This window comes from Pristis pectinata, chromosome 3, assembly GCF_009764475.1.
Source record: "Pristis pectinata isolate sPriPec2 chromosome 3, sPriPec2.1.pri, whole genome shotgun sequence".
Classification (NCBI taxonomy): Eukaryota; Metazoa; Chordata; class Chondrichthyes; order Rhinopristiformes; family Pristidae; genus Pristis; species Pristis pectinata.
Genome location: NC_067407.1, coordinates 143,780,404 through 143,807,307, shown reverse-complemented (window position 1 = coordinate 143,807,307; position 26,904 = coordinate 143,780,404). Strand labels below are relative to the sequence as shown.

General features: G+C 47.7%; 1 protein-coding gene across 3 annotated transcripts in view; it reads left to right on the top strand.

The window, feature by feature from the left end:
• Positions 1 to 1,812: 1,812 nt before the first annotated feature.
• LOC127568658 (adenylate cyclase type 8-like) overlaps positions 1,813 to 26,904 on the top strand; it is a 129,643-nt gene continuing 104,551 nt past the window's right edge. For 2 of the 3 annotated variants that reach the window (XM_052012654.1, XM_052012653.1), the window contains exons 1-5: positions 1,813 to 3,020; positions 11,450 to 11,599; positions 18,961 to 19,085; positions 21,594 to 21,705; positions 23,776 to 23,903. In XM_052012654.1, coding sequence (XP_051868614.1) covers positions 2,199 to 3,020; positions 11,450 to 11,599; positions 18,961 to 19,085; positions 21,594 to 21,705; positions 23,776 to 23,903 — 1,337 coding nt within the window. In that variant the 5' untranslated portion in view covers positions 1,813 to 2,198. The remainder of the gene's footprint in view (positions 3,021 to 11,449; positions 11,600 to 18,960; positions 19,086 to 21,593; positions 21,706 to 23,775; positions 23,904 to 26,904) is intronic. The other variant, XM_052012655.1, reaches the window with a different exon arrangement.

The following is a 26,904-nucleotide window of genomic DNA, read 5'->3' as shown; positions in this document are numbered from 1 at the left end:
CCTTCCCCAGAAGAGATCCCAATGATCCAGAAATCTAAAACCTTCCCTCCTGCACCAACTCCTCAGCCACACATTCACCTGCCATATCCTCCTGTTCCTACCTTCACTATCACGTGGCACTGGCAGCAATCCTGAGATTGCTACCCTTGAGGTCCTGTTCTTCAGCCTTCTGCCTAGCTCCCTATTGACTAGAAATTGACTAGGTATATCCCATTCAGAAAAGCAAAACAAATCCAATTCAGTTAATTACTCTCCAATCAGTCTACAGTCTCTTGCCAGTAAAGTGATGGAAGCAGTTGTTGATTGTGCTGTCATATGTCACATACAGTAATCTACTTACTGATGCCCAGTTTGGGTTTCACCAGGACCACTTGGCTACAGACCTGACCTCATCACAGCCTTGATCCAAATATGGACTAACAAACTGAATTCTAGAGTGACTGCCCTGATAGCCAATGGAACATTTGACCTAGTGCAGCATAAGGAGTCCTTGTAAAACAGAATCAATGGGCATCAAAGAGTTGCTCAGAGCAATGTCCTGGGCCCAACCATCCTCGGCTGCTTCATCAATGACTGTCCTTCCGTCATAAGTTCAGAAGTGAGGATGTTTACTTATGATTGCACAATGTTCTATTAGTGGCTCCTCAGCCAATGCAGGCAGTAAGACATGGACAACATTCAGGCATGGGCTGATGTGGAGAGTAACGACTGCACCCCAAAATGCCAGGCAATTGGAGAGTTTAACATCTTCCCTTGACGTTTAATGAAATTACCATTTGGGGCTCACTACTGACCTGGAGCTCAGTTGGGCCGGCCACATGGATACTGTGGCTACAAGGGCAGGTGAGTGGCTGGGCCATCCTGTGGAGAGGGAATTGCCTCTTGACATCCAATGTCTTTGCACCACCTGCAAAGCACAAGTCAGAAGCAGGATGGAATACTCTCCACAGGACTGGACGAGTGCATCTCCGACAACTCTCTAGAGCTGGACACTGTCCGAGACAAGGAGACAACTCGATTGTTACTCCATCAACACCTTAGACATTTGCTATCTCCATCAACAGCACATTATTTACAAACGTATTGCAGTTACTCACCCAGGCTACCACCCCCCTCCCCCCAGCCCATGAGAACTACCACCAAGAAAAGCCGGGTCAGCATGTGTGTGGGAACACCACCACCTGCAGGTTCCCCTCCAAGTCTCTGGCAATTGTGACCCTGCTCTTTCATCTCCTGGGTGTAAGACCTTGAGCTCCCCAACAGCACTCGGATCAGCTTCACCACGGCTGCAGTGGTTGATGAATGTGACACCGCCACTTCCAAGGACATTTGAGATGGGCAGTTATGTAAAGAAATAAAATAAAACAATGAGAATATCTGAACATTTCTTTGAACGTGTATCATTGCTTATTCTTTGATATTATTGTCCATGCGCCTTGGCTGGTGTCACCGAAATAACTCAGTACTTGGATTGATTTAAGCTGAAGCCTCCCGAGCGGGGCCGAGGCAGTCTGAACTCCTGTCTGCTCTTTTCTAGAGGACGCTGTACTGGGAGATTACTGCTCTCAGAACCTCAGCTAGCCCGAGCCTTGGTTCCAACCACAATGTTCAAGCGGTTCTGTGGCCCCGCCCTCTGGAATGTACTCGCCAGCTTCATTTGTTCGGGTGTGGGTTTACGTGTGTGCAGTGCTGCAGCACCTGGCTGGCCCTGTTGCCCTTGGTTTCAATGGTTCTTTACCCACAGTGCGCCCCCGCCATGGATTCAATGTTCTTCCTCTGAAGGAAGAGGGCAGGGGTTGTTTGCGCCGCGCCACTGTTGCGTGTCGGAGCTTTCGGCGGTCACCAATGGGATCGGGCGATGCCAACAATGGGGCGGCCGTGTCAGGCGTGGTCACCCCATTGTGACAGGACAACGGCGGGGCGGGGAGGGAGTCACAATTGCCTTGGGCAGAAGAGCAGTAAGAGGAGATCGGGCGGAGGCAGCGGCCGGTGCAGTCTGCCTTTGTAATGAGTGAAGCTCGATGGTTGGATTTGGAGCTGGCTGTTGATGCCTAGCAGCGTTTAGAGGTTAGTTGAGTGGGTGGGCGTTGAGAGCGGAACCCGAGGAATGACGCTCCTCTATCACCTGTTCCACAGTTGAAGGTGGGCAGGGCGCTGGGCCGCCGAGTGAAGTCGCGAAGTCTATCCCAACATCAAGCATGGAAACTCTACACGAGAATTCCGAGTTCAGGGCCCCCATCCGGCCGATCCCTGACCAATCAGAGCCTCAACAGGAATTTGAGTGGCAAAACATGATCAAGTTCTTCGGCAGGAAGAAGGAGCGATTGCCTGATTCTGATGGCTTCACAAAGTACAAGTTTTCCATCAAGAACGAGTACATTTACAACATTAACCAGCAGATCCTGTCCAACGTCTCAACCAAGGCGGGCTCCATCTACCCGGCCGTCTACCTGGGTGAGTCCACGCACGACAGCATGAACGAGTTATTTGTGTCGACGGGTTACAGTTGCCGGGGGTTGCTGTTCCCCACCTTAAACCACTCCTTCAAATCTCAGGAACTGGAGAAGCTGTACCAACGCTACTTCGCTCGCCAGCGGCGGAACTCTGTCGTTATGATGAACCTCATAGACTGCCTCACCAAATTCACCGTTTTTGTGGTGTATGTTTTCCGATCGTCCCAGCTGATCGGACCTATAAAAAGCGGCCTGACGGGTCTTATCTTCCTCTTCTCCGCCACGCTGTGTTTCATGGTCCAAGCCGGCAAGGATGCAATCTCCCACAACTACCTGCAGTACATCGGCCTCGCCACCTGGTTCTACCAGACTTTGCAGATTCTTCTGCTGGTGGGTGTGGGCTTGGAGACCTACGAGACGTGGTACATCCTCTACATTGTGTTCGGCACCTACACAATGCTGCCTCTGCCGTTGCTATGGAGTATCCTGGCCGGCACCCTCTCCTCAGTCAGCCACCTTCTGATCGAAGGATTACACTATTCCCAAGGTCTAATTTTCATTCACCAGGTACTTCACAGTAGAACTACAGAACCATAGAACCGTAGACAAATACAGGCCCTTCGGCCCACCATGTTGTACAGACCTTTAAACCTCGCCTAAGACTATCTAACCCCTTCCTCCCACATATCCCTCTATTTTAAATTCCTCCATATGCTTATCTAACAATCTCTTGAACTTGTCCAACATATCAGCACCACCACCCCAGGCAGTGCATTCCATGCACCAACCACTCTCTGGGTGAAAAACCTCCCTCTGATATCTCCCTTGAACTTCCCACCCATTACCTGAAAGCCATTCCCTCTTGTATTGAGCATTGGTGCCCCGGGAAAGAGGCGCTGGCTGTCCACTCTATCCATTCCTCTTAATATTTTGTACACCTCTACCATGTCTCCCCTCATCCTCCTTCTCTCCAATGAGTAAAGCCCTAGCTCCTTTAGTCTCTCCTCATAATCCATACTCTCTAATCCAGGCAGCATCCTGGTAAATCTCCTCTGCACCCTTTCCAACGCCTCCACATCCTTCCTATAATGAGGTGACCAGAACTGGACATGGTACTCCAAGTGTGGCCTAACCAGAGTTTTGTAAAGCTGCATCATCACTTTGCGGCTCTTAAACTCGATCCCCCGATTTATGAAAGCTAACATCCCATAAGCTTTCTTAACTACCTTATACACCTGTGAGGCAACTTTCAGTGATTTGTGGATATGAACCCCCAGATCCCTCTGCTCCTCCACACTGCCCAGAATCCTGCCATTTAGCTTGTACTCTGCCTTGTCCTTCCAAAGTGTACCACCTCACACTTCTCTGGATTGAACTCCATCTGTCACTTCTCAGCCCAGCTCTGCATCCTATCAATGTCCCTCTGTAAGCTTTGACAGCCCTCCACACTATCCACAACACCACCGACCTTTGTCATCTGCAAACTTGCTAACCCAGCCTTCTACCCCCTCATCCAAGTCATTAATAAATATCACGAAAAGTAGAGGTCCCAGAACTGATCCCTGTGGGACACCACTAGACACAGCCCTCCAATCCGAATGCACTCCCTCCACCACAAACCTCTGATTTCTACAGGCAAGCCAATTCTGAATCCACACTGCCAATCCTCCCTGGATCCCTTGCCCTCTGACCTTCTGAAGAAGCCTACCATGTGGAACCTTGTCAAACCATAGAACCATAGAACCATACAGTACAAAACAGGCCCTTCGGCCCACCATGTTGTGCTGTCCATCAAACCACCCCCACACTACCTAACCCCTTCCTCCCGCATATCCCCCCATCCCACACTCCTCCATATGCCTATCCAACAAGCTCTTGAACCTGTCCAATGTATCTGCCTCCACCACCACCCCAAGCAGTGCATTCCATGCACCAACCACTCTCTGGGTGAAAAACCTTCCCCTGACATCTCCCCTGAACCTCCCACCCATAACCTTAAAGCCATGCCCTCTCGTCTTGAGCATTGGTGCCCTGGGAAGAAGGCGCTGACTGTCTACTCTATCTATTCCTCTCAATATTTTATATACCTCTATCATGTCTCCTCTCATCCTCCTCCTTTCCAGTGAATAAAGCCCTAGCACCATAAGCCTCTCCTCATATTCAATGCTCTCTAATCCAGGCAGCATCCTGGTAAATCTCCTCTGCACCCTCTCCAACGCCTCCATATCCTTCCTATAATGCGGTGACCAGAACTGAACACAGTACTCTAATTCTGGCCTAACTAGAGTTTTGTAAAGCTGCATCATCACCTCGCGGCTCTTAAACTCAATCCCACGATTTATGAAAGCCAACATCCCATTGGCCTTCTTAACTGCTCTTTCCACCTGTGAGGCAACTTTCAATGAACTGTGAATATGATCCCCCAGATCCCTCTGCTCCTCCACACTGCCAAGTACCTTGCCATTCACCCAGTACTCTGCCCTGGAGTTTGTCCTTCCAAAGTGTACCACCTCACACTTCTCCGGATTGAACTCCATCTGCCACTTGTCAGCCCAGCTCTGCATCCTATCAATATCCCTCTGTAAGCTCCAACAGCCCTCCACACTATCCACAACACCGCCTATCTTAGTGTCGTCCGCAAACTTACTAACCCAGCCCTCCACCCCCTCATCTAAGTCATCTATAAATATCACAAAAAGTAGAGGTCCCAGAACCGATCCCTGCGGGACACTACTATTCACTGCCTTCCAATCCGAGGGCACTCCTTCCACCACAACCCTCTGCTTTCTACATGCAAGCCAATTCCTAATCCACACAGCCAAGCTTCCTTGGATCCCTTGGCCTCTGACCTTCTGAAGAAGCCTACCATGAGGAACCTTATCAAACGCCTTACTAAAATCCATGTAAACCACATCCACCGCACTGCCCTCATCAATCTTCCTGGTCACCTCCTCAAAGAACCCTATCAAGCTTGTGAGGCAAGATCTTCCCTTCACAAAGCCATGCTGGCTGTCCCTAATTAGTCCATGATTCTCTAAATGCTCATAGATCATATCCCTTAGAATCCTTTCTAACAGCTTACCCACCACAGACATAAGGCTCACTGGTTTGTAATTTCCTGGACTATCCCTACTACCTTTTTTGAATAAGGGGACATTTGCCACCCTCCAGTCCTCTGGTACCATTCCTGTGGATAACGAGGACTCAAAGGTCCTAGACAACAGCTCAGCAATCTCCTCCCTCGCCTCACGAATCAGCCTGGGGAATATTCCGTCAGGCCCCGGGGACTTATCTGTCCTAATATTTTCTAACGACTCCAACACATCCTCTCCCTTGATATCTACATGCTCTAGAACATTAACCTTACCAACACTGTCCTCAGCATCATCAAGTGAATACTGAAGAGAAGTATTCATTGAGACCCTCACCCATTTCCACAGCTTCCAGGCACGTCTTCCCACCTTTGCCTCTAATCGGACCTACCTTTACTCTCGTCATCCTTCTACTCTTCACATACGAGAAAAAAGCCTTGGGATTCTCCTTAACCCTACTCGCCAAAGTCTTGTCATGTCCCCTTCTCGCTCTCCTCAGCCCCTTCTTAAGTTCCTTCCTTGCTACTCTTTCTCGCAATATTCCTCACAAGCCCCATCTGATCCTTGCTGCTTACACCTTATGTATGCTGCCTTCTTCCTAACTAGTTGTTCCACCTCTCTTGTCACCCATGGTTTCTTCACCCTGCCATTCTTTCTCTGCTTCACCGGGAGAAATTTATCCCTAACATCCTGCTAGAGATCCCTGAACATCGACCACATCTCCATAGTATATTTCCCTTCAAAAATGTCATCCCAATTTACACCCTCAAGTTCTAGCCTAATAGCCTCAGAATTTGCCTTTCCCCAATTAAATATCTTCCCGTCCTCTTTGCTCCTATCCTTGTCCATGACAATGCTAAAGGTTATGGAGTAGTGGTCGCTGTTCCCCAAATGCTCACCCACCGAGAGATCTTGTCACCTGACCCGGTTCATTACCTAATACTAGATCTAATATGGCATTCCCTCTAGTCGATCTGTCAACATACTGTGACAGGAATCTGTCCTGGACACACTTAACAAACTCTGCCCTGTCTAAACCTTTGGCACTAAGTAGGTGCCAATCTATATTTGGGAAGTTGAAGTCTCCCATTATAATAACCCTATTATTTTTGCATCTTTCCAAAATCTGCCTCCCAATCTGCTCCTCAGTATCCCTGCTGCTACCGGCGGGACCTATAGAATATTCCCAGTAGAGTAACTGCTCCTTCCTTGTTCCTACTTCCAGCCATACTGACTCTAGTGAATTTTTCAGTGAATTTGTCTCTCGACTTTACAACATTGGTCTCTTCAGGTATGCCTGTCAGTTGCGGTCGGAATGATCTGACATGCCTGGAGAATAGCCAATGTTGTTCCTTCTTTAAGAAGAGAAATAAGGATAATCCTGGAAAATTTCCTTATCCATTCTTATCCTTATTTATAGCTATCTTAAAGCTTACGGAGTTGTGATCACGGTTCCCCAAGTGTTCACCCACTGAAAGGTCAGTCACCTGGCCAGGCTCATTCCCCAGTACAGGATCCAGTATCACCTCCCCTCTAGTTGGACAATCCTCATATTGCTTCAAGAAACCCTCTTGGATGCACCTAACAAATTCTACCCATTTGAACCTTTTGCAATAAGGAGTTCCCAGTCTATGTTGGGGAAGTTGAAGTCACCCACAATGATAATCCTGTAATTTTTACTCCTTTCTATAATCTGCCTGCATATCTGGTCCTCAGTGTCCCTATGGCTATCTGGGGGTCTGTAGTATAAACCGATCAGAGTGTTGGCACGTTCCTTATTTTTGAATTCTGTCCATATGGACTCAGTCAATGAGCCCTCTAGTTCTTTGCCTCTGATATTGTGCAACTTCCACTTTTACTTCCCTCTCTATCTTTTCTAAGATATTGGAACCCTAGAACATTAAGCATCCAGTCCTGTCCCTCTCTCAACCAAGTCTCAGTCATGGCCACATCATAGTTCCATGTACTGATCCATGCTCTAAGTTTACAACCCTACCCTTAATACTCCTAACATTAAAATAAACACACTTCAGCCCATCCATCCCATCATGTCTATTACCTTGCTCCTGCCTGTTCTTCCTTACAGACTTACTGGTTATGAGCTTCTCAATACCTCCATTATTTGACCTGGTGCTCTGGTTCCCATCCTCCTGCCAAACTAGTTTAATTCCTTCCAAGTAACACTAGTGACCCACCCAGCCAGGATGTTGATTCCCCTCCTGTTAAGGTGCAACCCGTCCCTCTTGTACAGATTGCCCCTGCCCCAGAAGAGGTTTCCCTGGCACTAACTTCTCAGCCATGCAATCAGCTGTTCTATCTTTCTATTCCTTCCAGTTGATCTAAATCCTGCTGTAACCTTAGGCAACCTTCTTCACTGTCCGCTATACCGATGTTGGTGTCATCTGCAAACTTACTAATCATGCCACCTACATTCTTATCCAAATCATTAATATCTTATGACAAATAAGAGGTCTGATCCCTGTGACAGGCCTGTAATCTGAAGAACAAGCCTCCACTACTACCACCCTGTGCCTTTAACCAGTAAACCAATTTTGTATCCAATTGACTAGCTCACCCTGGATCCAATGTATTCTCACCTTCCATACCAGCTTACCATTGCAAGACCTTGTGAAAGGCCTTGCTAAAGTCCACTTAAACAACATCTGCTGTCCTGTCTTCATTAATTCTTGTTGTCACCTCTTCAAAAAACTCAATAAAATTTGTGAGACAGGATTTCACACACACAAAGCCATGCTGACTATCCCTAATCAGTCCTTGCCTTTCCAAATGCAAATAAATCCTGTCCCGCAGAATCCAATAACTTTCCCACCACTGATGTTAGGCTCACGGCATGTGGTTCCCTGGCTTGTCCTTGTAGCCCACCTTAAATAATGACACAACATCAGCCACCCTCCAGTCTTCTGGTATTGTGCTTAAGGAAGATACAAGTATATCTGGAGGCACAAGAGATTGTAGATACTGGAATCTTCAGCAACACACAAAGTGCTGGAGGAACTCAGCAGCTCAAGCAGCATCTATGGAGGGAAACGGACAGTCAACATTTTGGATCGAGACCCTTCATTTGAACTGAAAGAAAGAGGGGAGATAGCCAGTATAAACGGGTGGGGGGAGGGGGTGGAGCAGGAGCTGGGGGGTGATAGGTGGATCCAGGTGAGGGGGATGGACAGACAGGTGACAGGTGGCGAGAGAGTGGGGATGATGTCAGGGGCTGGGAGGTGATAGGTGGATCCAGGTGAGGGGGATGGACAGACAGGTGACAGGTGGCGAGAGAGTGGGGATGATGTCAGGGGCTGGGAGGTGATAGGTGGATCCAGGTGAGGGGGATGGACAGACAGGTGACAGGTGGCGAGAGAGTGGGGATGATGTCAGGGGCTGGGAGGTGATAGGTGGATCCAGGTGAGGGGGATGGACAGGCAGGTGACAGGTGGCGAGAGAGTGGGGATGATGTCAGGGGCTGGGAGGTGATAGGTGGATCCAGGTGAGGGGGATGGACAGGCAGGTGACAGGTGGCGAGAGTGTGGGGATGATGTCAGGGGCTGGGAGGTGATAGGTGGATCCAGGTGAGGGGGATGGACAGGCAGGTGACAGGTGGCGAGAGAGTGGGGATGATGTCAGGGGCTGGGAGGTGATAGGTGGATCCAGGTGAGGGGGATGGACAGGCAGGTGACAGGTGGCGAGAGAGTGGGGATGATGTCAGGGGCTGGGAGGTGATAGGTGGGAGTGACAAAGGGCTGAAGATGATGGAATCTGATAGGAGGGGAAGGTGGATCACGGAGTCGAGGGGAGCGCAGGAGGAGTGTGTGGGTGATGAGCAGATGGAGGGGGTGGGGGAGGGGAAAGAGATATGGTGATGGAGCCAGAGGATCAGGAGGAGAGGGAAAAGGGACAGAGGGGGATCAGGTACCGGAAGTTTGGGAATTCGATGTTGGTGCAGCCAGGTTGGAGACTGCCCAGGTGGAGCATGAGGTGTTGTTTTACTAATTTGCATTTAGCATCAATTTACCAAGTAATCCGCACATCTTTGGGATGTGGTGCTTCCAAAACCCACGGATCCCCACTTGTTTTCAAAATGCTTTCTACTTTCCCAATCTTTCTGTACCCAAAACATTCTTATCTATAAGATAATGATGTATATGGCATAAGTCCCAGTCTGTGGTACATCGTTGACTGGAGTATAGGAAAGTGAAGAGGACTTGAAAGAGACGTACAATATTCTGAAGGGTCTTGACAAGGTGGAGAGGATGTCTTCTTTTGGAGTCATGGTGGTACAGCACAGAAACAGGCCCTTCAGCCCACCACATCCATGCCGACCTTTTTCCCCTTTCACGCTCCCACATGCCCACATGATGTCCACATAACCCACATAACCTTCTATGCCTTGCCGATTTAAGAGCCGATCAAAAAATATCTCTTAAATGTAGTGAATGTATCTGACTCCACCATCACCTTTGGCGGCAACTTCCAGATATCAACCACTCTGTGTGTAAAAACTTTCTCCTCATATCCTCTTAATCCAGACTTTGAGTTCATCTACTTTACCCAAAATACTCCTTGCACAGAAATAAATACCCTTCAGCCCGTCAATCCCGGCGTGTCCGTTAACCTGGCCTGTCCTTCCTTTCAGCCTTCCTTGACCTAAACTTTACCTTCCCCTCAACCCCTCCACTTGCTGACCAGCTACTTTGGTTCCCACCAGGGTTGGAACTAATGCAGGAAGTGGGATTAGTATAGGCAGGCGTGATGGTCAGCATTACCATGGTGGGCTGAAGGGCCTGTTTCTACATTCTAAGTCACGATGCAGGATCTCGGCCCGGAACATCAACCACTCCTTTACCTCCACTGGTGCTGCTTGGCCTGCTGAGTTTTTCTCCAGAAGGATGTTTCTTTGTTCCAGATTCCTGAAGTCTCTTGTGTCTCCTTACTTATTCATCAATATCATTCTTTGCCTAAGGTTGCCTTCCTTTCCTTCGCTCTAGAAAACAACCCCAAACCGGTGGTGTTAGAATCACAGAGTGGTACAGCACAGAAATGGCCCTGTTGGCCCACAACGTGCATGCTGACCTTTTTGCCCAGCTACCCTAACCCTAATCCCAACCCCATTTGCCCTCATTAGGACTGTTCCTTTCTTTGTTCTGCCTATTTGAGCGTCTTTCTAAATGCCTCTCAAACATAGTGATTGTATCTGATCCAACCATCTTCTCTGACAGCACATTCCAGATATCAACTGTCTCTGTGTAAAAAACTTACCCCTGTCATCCCCTTTAAATCTCCTGCTTCTCACCTTAAACCTATTACTTCTGGTTTTTAATCCGCCTTCCATGGGGAAAAGATTTTGACCATCTACCCTATTTATGCCTCTTATAATCTTAATATTTCTATCAGGTCACCCCTCAGCTTCCTTCGCTCCAGGGAAAACAAGCCCAACGTGTCCAATCTCTTCCCATAACTAAAGTCTCCAAACCAGGCCACATGCTGGTGAATCTCCCCTGCACCCTCTCCAAATCAACCACATCCTTCCTAGAGTGTGGTGACCAGAACTGCACACAGTGCTTCGAGTGCGGTCTAACCAGTGCTTTGTAAAGTTACAACATAATGTCCCAACTCTTAAATTCATGCCCTGGCCTATGGAAGCAAGCACGTTGCCACATACAGGAACTTTGGACTTGTCTGTGCTCATAACTCTAATCTCCAGTGTATGTAAACACATATAAATCTAAGTTGCACCTTCTCTGATGTTCTTGGTTCAGAATGGTGATGGGAGAAGTTCAAGTAATTTTACTAATTGATGTGTAATATATCTCCTGTACCTGCGATGTAGTCAACAACTGACAAACCTGCCTCTGTCTCAACGTTTTCACGATAAATTTTGTGTTCCTGTTCCAGATCTCTGTCAAAGTGCTGTTGCTGGTTTGTATGAACATTAGCAGTCTCTATATCAGTTACATCACTGACCGGGCACAGCGACTGGCCTTCATGGAGACCAGACGAAGTATTGATGGCAGGCTGCAATTGGAGAAGGAAAATGAACGACAGGTAATCATCAGAAGGGAACGATGTTGACAGCCACAGGTCACAGACTCATTCAAAGTGCTTGTTGTGAACTCTATCTCCAGTGTTACCATTTCACCATATCCACTGAACCAACATTTGCCCCGATCCCAACCCACTATTCGTCCCTTTACCCCTCCCACCATCTCACCATATCTCCATCTCATCATGTCTCCATATCCCCCGTCCCACTATCTCTCCATAGCCCCAGTCCCACCATCTCTCCAAATCTCCAGTCCCACCACCTCTCCATAACCCCCGTCCCACCATCTCTCCATAACCCCAGTCCCACCATCTCTCCATAACCCCAGTCCCACCATCGCTCCATATCCCCCGTCCCACCATCTCTCCATAACCCCCGTCCCACCATCTCTCCATAACCCCCGTCCCACCATCTCTCCATAACCCCAGTCCCACTATCGCTCCATATCCCCCGTCCCACCATCTCTCCATAATCCCAGACCCACCATCGCTCCATATCCCCCGTCCCACCATCTCTCCATAATCCCAGTCCCACCATCTCTCCAAATCTCCAGTCCCACCATCGCTCCATATCCTCGTCCCACCGTCTCTCCATATCCCCCGTCCCACCATCTCTCCATAACCCCAGTCCCACCATCTCTCCATATCCTCGCCCCACCATCTCTTCATATCCCCACATTCTGCCACCTCACCATATCTCTTGTCACACCCCCCACTTGACTTGGTTGGATGTTGTGGGACAGGCCTGTAGAGGAAAGGAATGAATGAGGGTCCTGAACCCTGTGCAGGGTAGTGACAGACAGAGGTGAATGCTCTCTACAATGGGACAGTGTATATGGATTTGGAAGATCAACAACTGGGCCCTAATTGATAAGGAGTGGCAAACTGTCACAGCCTTGGGCATTCATTCCAAAGTGACGGAGAAGCAATGACTGTTCACCACACTAGTCACAAGAGCTGCATAATTTATTTAACATAAAAATATATGAAGTAAGATTGCTGCTAATCCATTCCAGTAAAACTGTTTTCCTACACTCTCCTCATAGCCCTTAACTCCCTTGTCATGGAGCCATGCAGTACAGACAGGTCCTTCAGCCCACCATGTCATTGCCAACCATCAATTAACCATCTACACTAATCCCATTTACCAGCACTTGGTCTATAGCCTATTATGCCTTGGTGATTCAAATGCTTGTCATGTTTTTTTAATGTTCTGAGAGTCTCTGCCTCCACCGCCCCCTTAGGCAGTGCGTTCAGATTTCAACCATCCTCCTGGTGAAAAACTTCTTCCTCACATCTTCTACAACTTACCCTAAATTAGCATCTACTAGTTTTTCACTCCTCTGTTACCCTCTGTGCCCCTTGTGGTTTGTATGTCTCAGTCAGGTTTCCTCCTCAGCCTCTCCTGCTCCAGCCTGTCCAGTCTCTCCTCACAACTGGTGTGCTCCATCCCAGGCAACATCCTGGAAATCTTCTCTGCACCCTCTGCAATGCAGTCATGTTCTTCCTGTAGTGTGGTGGCCAGAACTGCACACAATACTCCAGCTGCGGCCTCACCAGTGTTTTATAACATAACCTCATATCATAACCTCAGTGTATCATAATCTCCCTGCTGTTCTATCCTGTGCCGTGGTTCCTGAAGCTTAGTCTCCCCTATCCTTCTTCACCACCTTACTTAATTGTGCTGAGATCCCTCTGTTCCTCAAAACAACCAAGGGCCCTACCTTTCATTGCATGTGTCCTCTCCTTATTTGTCTACCCTGGCCGTTCCCTTTTCTCTCTTCCACCTTCTGGGAGAAGATACAGGAGCTTGAAAGACCCGATGACCAGACTCAAGAACAGCTTCTTCTGCACTGCTGTCCCTGAACCCCTGAACCAGTCACCTCTGTCACACCCTCTTCCCAGTGGTGCTGCTGTGTTCTCGGACTCTGAACTCGACCTCTTCCGTTATTGTCACTTTAGTATTTTTTTGTTGCACTACTCCAGATTGCACTACAATCTGTGCACACTGTTGTTTTGTGGTTGCTGTATTAACTATTACCACGTATACTGTTTACTCTGTGAGCTTAATGCGAACAAGGAATTTCATTGCACCCTGGTGTTTATGACAACAAACTAATGTAATCCTCCCAGAGGTCTGAACTCCATCTGCCTTTGCTCTGCCCATTTTACCAACTAATCGGTATCTTTCTGTAAGCTAAGACAATCCTCCTCACTATCAACAACACTACTTTTAACATCTCCAAATTACTAATCATATCTCATTCATATCTAAATCTTTATTACATATAAAACTCTACCTATTCCAGTGATATTCTCTCCACCATCCCTCTGTCGCCAAGCTGATTTTAGATCATATGGGCTTGAACCTTTTGGACTAGTCTCCCATGTGGTACCTTGTTAAATTACGCAAAGACGACATCAACTGTCTTTCCAAGAGAAGATTAATGATGTCTCTCATGAATTTTTTCCAGTAATTTCCCTTCCACCGTATTTCAAATGCCTGTCAATATCCACGTGGAGTATAATCAAGGACTGTACCTCCGTAGCTTTCAGGAATAAAGAATTTCAAAGATTCACTACCCTCTTAAGATCTTGTCTAGGCTTTCACAGAATACACCCCTGAACCTGTTCAGCACCTTCAGGTGCGCCATGAGACCTGTATCAATTTTGTCCCTCCTCGTGGCTTTTGCACGTTAGTTAGACGTTCTTGTTGTATTGGCTGGGTAGGCACATTACCACAGGTTGAAACTGGTATTCACCACAGAAAAAGATCTGGGGGATTGTAGTGGGGACTTGCAATGGCCTGAAAAGTTTCAGCATGTAGATATTAGAAGAGGTGGTGCTGAAGCTTTTGGAAAGCATCAAGTTAGACAAGTCGCCGGGACCGCATGAGATGTACCCCAGGTTGCTGTGGGAGGCGAGGGAGGAGATTGCAGAACCTCTGACGATGATCTTTGTGTCGTCCATGGAGACGGGAGACGTTCCGAAAGATTGGAGGGTTGTGGATGTTGTTCCCTTATTCAAGAAGGGGAGTAAGGATAGCCCAGGAAATTATAGACCAGTGAGTCTTACCTCAGTGGTTGGTAAGCTGATGGAGAAGATCCTGAGAGGCAGGATTTATGAACATTTGGAGAGGTATAATATGATTAGGAATAGTCAACATGGCTTTGTTAAGGGCAGGTCCTGCTTTATGAGCCTGATTGAATTTTTTGAGAATGTGACTAAGCACATCGATGAAGGGAGAGCAGTAGATGTAGTGTATATGGATATCAGCAAGGCATTTGATAAGGTACCCCATGCAAGGCTTATGGAGAAGGTGAGGAGACATGGGGTCCAAGGGGACATTGCAGTGTGGATCCAGAACTGGCTGGCCCACAGAAGGCAAAGAGTGGTTGTTGAAGGGTCGTATTCTGAGTGGAGGTCAGTGACCAGTGGTGTACCTCAGGGATCTGTACTGGGACCCTTACTCTTGGCGATTTTTATAAATGACCTGGATGAGGAAGTGGAGGGGTGGGTTAGTAAGTTTGCGGATGACACGAAGGTTGGGGGTGTTGTGGATAGTTTGGAGGGCTGTCAGAGGTTATAGAGGGACATAGATAGGATGCAGAGTTGGGCTGAGAAGTAGCAGATGCAGTTCAACCCAGATAAGTGTGAAGTGGTTCATTTTGGTGGGTAAAATATGTCGGCGGAATATAGTCTTAATGGTACGATTCTTGGCAGTGTGGAGGATCAGAGGGATCTTGGGGTCCGAGTCCATAGGACGCTCAAAGTGGCTGTGCAGGTTGACTCTGTGGTTAAGAAGGCATATGGTGTATTGTCCTTCATCAATCGTAGAATTGAATTTAGGAGCCGAGAGGTATTGTTGCAGCTATATAGGTCCCTGGTCAGACCCCACTTGGAGTACTGTGCTCCGTTCTGGTCGCCTCACTACAGGAAAGATGTGGAAGCCATAGAGAGGGTGCAGAGGAGATTTATAAGGATGCTGTCTGGGATGCGAGCATGTCTTATTATTAAGCAGGTTGAGGGAACTCGGCCTTTTCTCCTTGGATCAACGGAGGATGAGGGGGGACCTGATAGAGGTGTATAAGATGATGAGAGGTATTGATCGGGTAGATAGTCAGAGGCTTTTCCCCAGGGCTGAATTGGTGGCCACAAGAGGACATAGGTTTAAGGTGCTGGGGAGTAGATATAGAGGAGATGTCAGGGGTAAGTTTTTTACTCAGAGAGTGGTGAGTGCGTGGAATGGGCTGCCGGAAATTGTGGTGGAGGCTGATACGATAGGGTCTTTCAAGAGACTGTTAGATCGGTATATGGAGCTGAGTAAAATAGAGGGCTATGGGTAAGCCTAGTAATTTCTAGGGTAGGGACATGTTCGGCACATCTTTGTGGGCCGAAGGGCCTGAATTGTGCTGTAATTGTTCTATGTTCTATGGTGGAGCAATGCCCCCACTGTTGGCAAACTATGGATCTTCGGCCTCTTATCAAAAGACTGGCCATTGCATAGTTTTCTGAGCCAGCTCAGGAGGATCCAGGCCCTCTCCTTGATCCTTCCACAGAAACTGATGCACTTTTATTTTTGCTGCTTTTTCTACTTTACTTTTTCTCCACCTTTCTGTTGATTGACATCTTACTTTGGTGAGACTTGCCAAGAATGCTGTCAGTTTCTATTTCTCTGTGTAAGGAAGGATATCCCTTTCTGAGAAGGAGTGTGACAGATTCACTAGATTGATTCCTGTGGTGAGGGATCATCCTTACCAAGGAGATTTACTTAGAGGTTATAGAGTCATTGAGTACTACACCACAGAAACAGTACCTTCAGCCCATCTAGTCCATGCTGACCTGATCTTCTGCCAAGTCCCATCTACCTGCACCTGGACCATATCCCTCCAAACCCTTTCCATCCATGTACCTATCCAAACTTAAACATTGCAATTGAACCCACATCTACCACTTCCGCTGAGAGCTCGTTCCACACTTGCACCACCCTCTGAGTAAATATTTAACCTTTCACCCTAAACATATGTCCTCTAGTTCCAGTCTCGCCCAACCTAAGGGGAAAAAGCCTGCATGCATTCACCCTATCTATATCCTTCATAATTTTGTTTACATCTATAAAATCTCCCCTCATTCTCTTGCGGTCCAGGGAATAAAGTCCCAACTTATTCAACCTTTCCCTTTAACTCAGGTCCTCAAGTCCCAGCAACATCCTTGTAAATTTTCTCTGCACTCTTTCAAGCTTATTGAGATCTTTCCTGTAGGTCGGTGACTAGAACGGCACACAATACTCTAAAGTCGGCCTCACCAACGTCTTGTACAACTTCAACATAAAACATAAGATCCCAACTCCTGTACTCAATGCCCTGATTTATGAAGGCCAAAATGCCCAAAGCTCTCTTTACGACCCTATCTATCTGTGATGCCACTTTCAAGGAACTATGGATCTGTATTCCCAGATCCCTTTGTTCTACCACACACCTCAGAGCCCTACCATTCACTATGTAAGTTCTACCCTGGTTTGTCCTCCCAAAGTGCATCACCTCACACTTGTCTGCATTAAATTCCATCTGCCATTTTTCAGCCCATTTTCCCAGCTGGTCAAGATCACACTGCAAGCTTTGATAGCCTTCCTCACTGTCCATTGTGCCCCCAATCTTGGTGTCATCCTCAAATTTGCTGATCCAGTTTACCACGTTGTCATCTCAATCATTAATATAGATGATAAACAACATCGGACCCAGCACCGATCTCTGCGGCACACAACTAGTCACAAGCTTTAGTCAGAGAGACAACCATCTACTGCCACTCTCTGGCTTCTCCTGCTAAGCCAATGTTGAATCCAATTGGTTACTTCATCCTCAGTGCCAAGTGGCTTAATATTCTGGAGCAGCCTCCCATGCGGGACTTTGTCAAAGGCCTTGCTAAAGTCCACATAGACAACGTCCATGGCCTTTCCCTCGTCAACCTTCTTGGTAACCTACTCGAAAAACTATTAGATTGGTTAGACATGACCTGCCACACACAAAGCCATGTTGACTATCTCTGATCAGGCCCTGTCTATCCAAATACTTATATAGGCAACACGGTAGTGTAGTGGTTAGCCTAACGCTATTGCAGCACTAGTGACCCGGGTTGAATTCCTGCCACTGTCTGTAAGGAGTTTGTACGTTCTCCCTGTGACTGCGTGGGTTTCCTCCGGGTGCTCCGGTTTCCTCCCACATTCCAAAAACATACGGGTTAGGAAGTTGTGGGCGTGCTATGTTGGCGCCGGAAGCGTGGCGACACTTGCAGGCTGCCCGTAGCACATTTCCAGTAATGCAAAAAGATGCATTTCACTGTGTGTTTCGATGTACATGTGACTAATAAAGAAATATCTTAAATATCTTATATCCTGTCCTTTCGAATAAGGAGAGTGGGAATGGGATTGCTTCGCTGAGACTCGGCATGGATCTAATAGAGTCATAGAGTTATACAGCAGAGAGAACAGGCCATTTGGCCCAACCAAGCTGTTAGACTGAGCCAGTGCCATTTGCCCACGTTTGGCTCTTATCCCTCTAACCCTTTCCTATCCATGTACCCACTCCCCCATAAGACTATTGAACAGTTCTCTTATACGATGAGATGGACGCTTGACCTCACAATCCACCTTATGACCTTGCACCTTATTGTCTACCTACAATGCACTGCCCTGCAGCTGTGACACTTTACTCTGTATTCCGTTATTGTTTTTACCTGTACTACCTCAATGCAGTCACGGTAGCATAGTGGTTAGCATAATGCTTTACAGCGCCAGCGACCCAGGTTCAAATCCGGCCACTGTCTGTAAGGAGTTTGTACATTCTCCCCGTGTCTGCGTGGGTTTCCTCCGGGTGCTCCAGTTTCCTCCCACATTTCAAAGATGTACGGGTTAGGAAGTTGTGGGCATGCTATGTTGATGCCGGAAGCGTGGCGACACTTGCGGGCTGCCCCCCAGAACACACTATGCAAATGTATTTCACTGTGTGTTTCGATGTACATGTGACTAATAAAGATCTTATCTTATCTTTATCAATGTAACTGCACTGTGTAATGAATTGACCTGTACGATCGGTTTGTAAGACAAGTTTTTCACTGTACCTCAGTACAAGTGACAATAATAAGCCAACACCAATACCTGTCCAAATGTCTTTAAAATGTAGTTACTGTACCTGCCTCCACCGTCTAATGGGCCCAGAACCTCCTCCTGTCGGAATGTCTTTCTTGCTACCTGTATTGATGAGGTTACTTTCTTTACAGACGGTGACAGATGTTTGAAGTCCTGCTCTCATCTTTGGTCACTTTCTGAAAATAATCATCCTTATCTGTTCTCAATATGTTTTAAAAAGGAGAAGTTGGTCCTGTCAGTGCTCCCACGGTTTATGGTGCTGGAGATAATTAATGACATGTCTGAAGAGGTGAAGAAGCAAGGAGGCTTCCACAAAATCTACGTCCACCGATATGAGAATGTGAGGTGAGTGTGTGTACAGGGCATTGAGGGAGACTGGGCCACAGAGTTCCACACCAGCACAAGATTCTGCCCTGGTTTATTCTTCATCTGATCAGTACAGCTAACACTCAGTGAGGAGTTGGCATCATGGGTTGGAGCAGACTGTACCAAGTGCTGAAACAATGGACCATTGAGAAGGTGGAATGTTAGACCCTGTGAACGGAGGGCGGAACTAGTTCACACTGTGAGCTGAGAGGCTGTGGGATCCACCTTTCCGTTAGTGATGGAGCCAGAAACAATGTTGGCCCTGCGGCTGAGAGAGCAGAGGTGGTGAAGGAGAAGGAACAGGGGAATGGGATCAGGGCTGGAGTGTGGGGACGGGAATGGGATCAGGGCTGGAGTGTGGGGACGGGAATGGGAGCGGGTCTGGAGTGTGGGGACGGGAATAGAACCATACAGCACAAAACAGGCCCTTCGGCCCACCATGTTGTGCTGTCCATCAAACCACCCTCACACTATCTAACCCTTTCCTCCCGCATATCCACCCATCCCACACTCCTCCATGTGCCTATCCAACAAGCTCTTGAACCAGTCCAATGTATCTGCCTCCACCACCACCCCAGGCAGCGCATTCCATGCACCAACCATTCTCTGGGTGAAAAACCTCCCCCTGACATCTCCCCTGAACCTCCCACCCATAACCTTAAAGCTATGCCCTCTCGTCTTGAGCATTGGTGCCCTGGGAAGGAGGCGCTGACTGTCTATCTATTCCTCTCAATATTTTATATACCTCTATCATGTCTCCTCCCATCCTCTTCCTTTCCAGTGAGTAAAGCCTCTCCTCATAATCCATACGCTCTAATCCAGGCAGCATCCTGGTAAATCTCCTCTGCACCCTTTCCAACGCTTCCACATCCTTCCTATGATGAGGCGACCAGAACTGAACACAGTACTCCAAGTGTGGTCTAACCAGAGTTTTGTAAAGCTGTAAAATGGGAGCAGGGCTGAAGTGTGGGGACGGGAATGGGGGCAGGTCTGGAGTGTGGGGATGGGAATGGGAACAGGGCTTAACTTTAATGCAGAAATGGCAGGGTTGTGGCGGAAAGCCCTGTTGTGCATCATCTATGCTGTTCTCTCTGTGAATTCGGTGCTGGTTTTGGGAGGGTGAATACCAACAGTTCCTGGTTGTATTGAGGTCAGTTTGTTGACTGGTGTCTGGGTTCATGGAATCTGCACGTACCATCTTTGTGAAACAATGTTGTGGGCTGTGTGCCAATCGAGATTGAAGGCCATGGGGAATAGCAAAGTGACCTTTAAGATGTGGTGTTGTGAATTTAGTGGATGTGGTGTACATGGATTTTCGTAAGGCGTTTGATAAGTTTCCTCATGGAAGGCTCATTCAGAACGTCAGGAGGCATGGTATCCAAGGAAACTTGGCTGTGTGGATTAGGAATTGGCTCGCCCATAGATGGTGGTAGATGGAGTGTATTCTGCCTGGAGGTCAGTGGCCAGTGGTGTTCCACAGGGATCTCTTCTGGGACCCCTGCTCTTTGTGATTTTTATAAATGACTTGGATTAGATGTGGAAGGGTGGGTTAGTAAGTTTGCTGATGATACAAAGGTTGGTGGTGTTGTGGATAGTGTAGAAGGTTGCCGTAGGTTCCAACAGGATATTGATAGGATGCAGAGCTGTGCTGAGAAGTGGCAGATGGAGTTCAACCCAGAAAAGTGTGAAATAAATTCAAACTTTGGAATTTGAAGGCAGAATACAAGGTTAATGGCAGGACTCTTATCATTGTGGAGGAACAGAGGGATCTTGGGGTCCGTGTCCATAGATCTCTCAAGGCTGCCGCGCAGGTTGATAGGGTTGTTGAGAAGGCGTATGGTGTGTTGGCCTTCATTAGTCGGGTTATTGAGTTCAAGAGCCGCGAGGTAATGTTGCAGCTCTTCGTACTCTGGTTAGAACACACTTGGAGTATTGTGTTCAGTTCTGGTTGCCTCATTATAGGAAGGATGTGGAAGCTTTAGAGAGGATGCAGAGGAGATTTACCAGGATGCTGCCTGGATTGGAGAGCATGTCATATGGGAATAGGTTGAGCGAGCTAGGGCTTTTCTCTTTGGAGAGAAGGAGGATGAGAGGTGACTTAATGGAGGCATAGATCGAGTGGACAGTCAGAGACTTTTTCCCAGGGTGAAAATGCTTAACACGAGGGGGCATAATTTTAAGGTGATTGGAGGAAGATATAGGGGGGGATTTCAGAGGTAAATTTTTTACACAGAGAGTGGTGGGTGCGAGGAACGCACTGCCAGCAGAGGTGGTGGAGGCAGATACATTGGGGACATTTAAGAGACTCTTAGATAGACACATGAATGATAGAAAAATAGGGGGCTATGTGGGAGGGAAGGTTTAGGTAGATCTTAGAGCAGGATAAAATGTCAGCACAACATCATGGGCCTAAGGGCCTGTACTGCGCTGGAACGTTCTACGTAAGAGCTGAAAACTCCTTTTAACCAGCAACCTGTTTCTCTCCAGTATAATATTTGCAGATATCAAGGGTTTCACCAACTTATCGATAGTTCTGCCGGCACATGAACTGGTCTACTTGCTGGATGAACTCTTTGGGCAGTTTGATGAGCTTGCTGAGGTTAGTTGAGATTGGTTCTCCAGATCTGGGCTTGTGAAAAGGGAGATTGACCTATTGCATTACCCTTGTCTGTATGCTTACACAACTCACAGAGGGAAGAGGGAAGGTGTGACTGTCGCAGCACCTGGATGGTGGGGTGGAGGGATCATTAGAAGGGAAGTTGGGTGTTTGTCAATAAGAGAAGCAAGACTGGGGTTCCAGGAACATACCTGGGGGCAGGAACAGAAACCACTGGAAATGCTCAGCACTTCAGGCCGCACCTGTGGACAGTGTTAACATTTGGGCCACTGACTTTTCATCAGAACTGACATCAACGAATCCAGCTTACTGTTGAGGGGAAGAGGGAGAGAATGCCCTAATGCTGTCATCATTCTTGGGGTAAAGAGTCAGAGTGTGGTACAGCACAGAAATGGGCCCTTCAGCCCATTACGTCCATGTCAACCTTCTTACCCATCTACTCATCCCAAATTAGTCAAAAAATCCCTTTTGACTTCCCAAAATACATTACCTCGCACTTGTCAATATTAAATTCTACCTGCCAGTGCTCTGCCCAACTTTCCATCTGATCTATATCCTGCTATCCAGGGAGAGGAATTTGTGAAATGTGTCCAAGAAAGCCTCCATTATTGGTATATGGAGGTGCAACACCGGACCTCCTCCTGGGGAATGAGGTAGGGCAAGTGGTGGAAGTGTCTGTCGACGAGCACTTTGGGTCCAGTGACCATAATTCTATTAGTTTTAAATTAGTTATGGAGAAGGATACGACCGGTTCACAGGTTATGGTCCTGAACTGGGGCACAGCAAATTTTGGAGCAATTAGTCGGGATCTTGCAGAGGTTGATTTAACGAGATTGTTTGCAGGGAAAGTAGTGAGTGCCAAGTGCCTTTAAAAGTGTGATGTCAAGTGTTCAGGGCCTGCATGTTCCTGTTAGGGTGAAGGGCAAGGCTGGCAGGTTTCAGGAACCCTGGTGACAAGAGATATGGAGGCTCTGGTCAAGGAAAAGAGGGAGGCGTACAATGCACATAAGCAATTCAGAACTAGTGAATCCCTTGATGACTACGAGTAAGAGAGAAGGGCAAAGAAAGGGTATGAGAGGGATCTGGCAGGCAAGGTGGGGCAAAATCCCAAGAAATTCTGTAGGTATATTAAGAGTAAAAGGGTGGCTAGGGAGAGAATAGATTCCCTTAAAGATCAGCATGGTCATCGTGTGTGGAACCAAGGGAAATGGGAGAGATTTTAAATGAATATTTTTCTTCAGTTTTTACTGTGGAGAAAACAATGGAGGCGAAGGAAATAGAGTCACAGAGTCACACAGCATGGAAACAGGCCCTTCGGCCCAACTGGTCCATGCTGTCCAAGATGCCCCACCCAAGCTAGTCCCATTTGCCAGCATTTGGCTCACAACCTTGTAAAACCTTTCCAATCCATGTACCTATCCAACTGTCTTTTAAAAGTTGTTATTGTACCTGCCTCAACCACTTCCTCTGGTAGCTCATTCCTCAGACATACCATCCTTTGTGTAAAAAAAAAAGTTGCCCCTCAAGCTCCTATTAAATTTCTCCCCTGTCATCTTAAACTTATGCCCTCTAGTTCTTGATTCCCCAGCCCTGGGTAAAAGACTGAGTGTATTCACCCTGTTCATGCCCCTCATGATTTTATATATTATTATATATCTTACTGTATATGAACTATAAGATCACCTCTCAGTCTCCTAAACTCCAAGGAATAAAGTCCCAGCCTGTCCAACCTCTCCCTATAATTCAGTCAAGGCAGTATCCTTGTAAATCTCTTCTGCACTCTTTCCAGTTTAATAACATCTTTCCTATAGCAGGGCGACCAAAACTGAACACAAAGTGCGGCCTCACCAGCGTCCTGTACAACTGCACCATGACCTCTCAACTTTTATGCTTTATTTCGTTAGATTCAGTATTTGAATCATCAAAGTACGAAGTTTGGCAACATAATGTGGGGCCAAAAAGGCACAGCAATTGAATAGACAAAGAGAGTGTGTTGTGGCAAGTGTTGGTACCAGTATAGTAGAGTGAGATGTTCCACCTTATGTTTAACAGGAGCACAGCTGTCTGCGAATTAAGATTCTCGGGGACTGCTACTATGCAGTAGCGGGATTGCCTGAACCACGTGATGATCATGCCCACTGCTGTGTGGAACTGGGTCTAGGGATGATCCGAGCAATCCGGTAAGGTAACACATTGTTCAACCATCAGGAGTGGCTGCAAGGCCTCCTCAATGGTTGCTTTCCTAACGTAACAGTCAGAGATTTGCCTTTTCCAGTTGACGATGGACAAATTTCTGTGTTGGCAATTTATTGTATCTTTAAAGAAGCCGTTTCATAGGATTGGGTATAAAGACAAGATGTGCATTTGCCTCACATCATAATTCCCCCTCCCCCAATTAAGTACTTTCCCATATTGTCTGCTCCTATCCCACTCCAAGGTTACAATAAAGGCCATGGAGTTATGGTCACTATCTCCAAAATGCTCTCCCACCGAGAGATCTGATCAGGCTCATTGCCTAGTACCAGGTCCAGTATGGCATCTCATCTAGTTGACCTGTCCACATACTGTGTCAAGAATCCTTCCTGGACACACCTAACAAACTCTGCCCCATCTATCCTCTTTACACTAAGGAGGTGCCAATCAATATTAGGGAAGTTGACATCACCCATGACAACAACCCTGTTATTTTTGCACCTCTCCAAAATCTGCCTCCCGATCTGCTCCTCAGTGTCTCTGCTGCTATTTGGGGGGGGGGGGGGGCGGGGGGTCTGTAGAATACTCCCAACAGTGTGATCACTCCCTTCGTGTTTCTAACCTCCACCCACACTGACTCAGTGGACAATCCCTCCAGGACATCCTCCCTTTCTACAGCTGTGACACTGTCCCTGATCAGCAAAGCCACTCCCCACCTCTTTTACTTCTGTCCCCATCCCTTTTGAAACATCTAAACCCCGGAATATCCAGCAGCCATTCCTGCCCTTGGGACAGCCAAATCTCTGTAATGGCCACAATATCATAGTTCTATGTACTGACCCTTGTTCCTGATACTTCTCGCATTAAAGTAGACACACTTCAGCCCATCCAACTGACTGCAATTTTGCTCTTTCAACTGCCTATCCTTCCTCAGTCTTTCTACACTCTGCATCTACTTGGACACTAAATGCACCAACCTATGACCTATCACTCGGGTTGCCATCCCGCAGTACAGCTCCCTATGGAACACCACAGGTCACAGATCTCCATCCAGGATAAGACCCATCCACCACTACCCTCTATGGACAAGACGTGACGGAGACAGAGAAACTGAGAGAAAGTGAAGCATGGCCTCTCTTCTGCTGCGGTTGATGGAGCCCGGTCTAGCATCTCCTCTGTTTCTCGGACCTCTGCTTTCACCACATCTCCCTCCACACAGAACAGAGATAGAGTTTTCCTAGTCCTTGGTGAGTAGGATTAGAGAGAATCCCAAGGCATTCTACACATACATCAAGAACAAGAGGATGAGCAGCGAAGCTTCCCTTCTGCTGTGGTTCTCCGCTGTCTCTCCAACCCCCTTCCCCACCAGCTGTCTCCAACCTTCACACACCCCATCCCCCAACTTGCTCCACGTGCCTCTCCACATTCTTTTTCTCTCTCTCTGTCTGCCTCCATCTATCATCCACCTACTACTGTCTCCCAGCTCCAGTCCTGCTCCCCTCCCCTACCTGGCACTACCTGCCTGTCATCTTATACCCCTCCTCTGTCCACCAATCACCTCGAACTCCTGTCTCACCCCTCTCCCTCTCCTCTCTACACCGACCATCTCCCCTCTCCACTGTCAGTGCTGGTGCAAGGTCTCAACCCAAAATGCCGACGATTCCTTTCCTTCCACAGATGCTGCTCGACCTGCTGAGTTTTCCAGCAGATTGTTTGTTGCTCGAGATTCCAGCATCTGCAGTCTCGTGTGTCTCAATATTGATAGGTTTGGTGAGTGGGAAAACGTGAAGTTCATTTCAAAAGAAACCTCAGAAAATGGAGAAAAACTTGTGCATGAAACAGAAAGGTAGAGCATGTCCAGCAGGTCATAGGGAAGGCTGATGAAATGTTGGCTGGAGGATGAAAGTAGCCAAGTCTCACTGCACCTGTACAAGGCAGCAGTGAGATCACATTGAGAGCACTGTGCACAATTTTATCTCCATTTGTAGGAAAGATATCTCAGTGAAGGCATTTCAGAGAAAACTTAGGGAAGGGTTGGTAAGATTTGGGATATAGTGGCCTGAACAGAGATACGGAGGGATGTAAAGGCTGGAAGGAGGTATAGAGAGCTTGCTGAGGGTTACAGAGGCAGAGAGGGATGTCGAGGCTGAGGGAGATTAAAAAGAGTGAACTATGTAGTGAGGGGGCTACAGATTTGGGAGGGTTTCAGAGAAGTTACACAGGGTATTGGGGATGGAGGAAGAGAGAGGGAGTAGGAACTGGGAGATCTTACAAAGTCGGGGGGGGTTATAGGGGTTAGTGAATGTTAGGGAGGGGTGTATGGTGTAAGGCACAGAAAGGGAGTGTGCCGGTGCTGGAGGGGGTTACAAAGACAAGGAGGGTTGGGGGACAGGAGGTGGTTACAGAGAGGGAGTGGTGTATGGTGTGAGGCACAAAAAGGGAGTGTGTCAGTGCTGGGGTGGGTTACAGAGATAGGGAGGGCTGTAGGGACAGGAGGGGTTTACAGAAATAGGGAGGTTTGGGGGACAGGAGGGGGTGACAGAGATAGGGAGGAGTGTAGGGGCTGGGGTGGGTTACAGAGATAGGGAGGGCTGTAGGGACAGGAGGGGTTACAGAGATAGGGAGGGCTGTAGGGACAGGAGGGGTTTACAGAGATAGGGAGAGTTGTAGGGACAGGAGGGGTTTACAGAAATAGGGAGGTTTGGGGGACAGGAGGGGGTGACAGAGATTGGGTTGGGGACGAGGGGGTTACAGAGATAGGGAGGGGTGTAGGTCTAGAGGGTTGAGAGAAATGGGGAATGGGTTAGGGGCTAGTGTGTCAGGGTTGTACGGGTTGGTCAGAGTTACGGGAATAGGGGAGGAGTTGTGTCCTTGTTCGGATTTTAGAACAAGGATGAGAATTTAAAACGAGTTGTGAGTAACCTAGTGTTGGTGTGGGTTAGCAGGCGTGCTGGTTAATGGGGAAACAGGACTTACTGTGCGAGACAC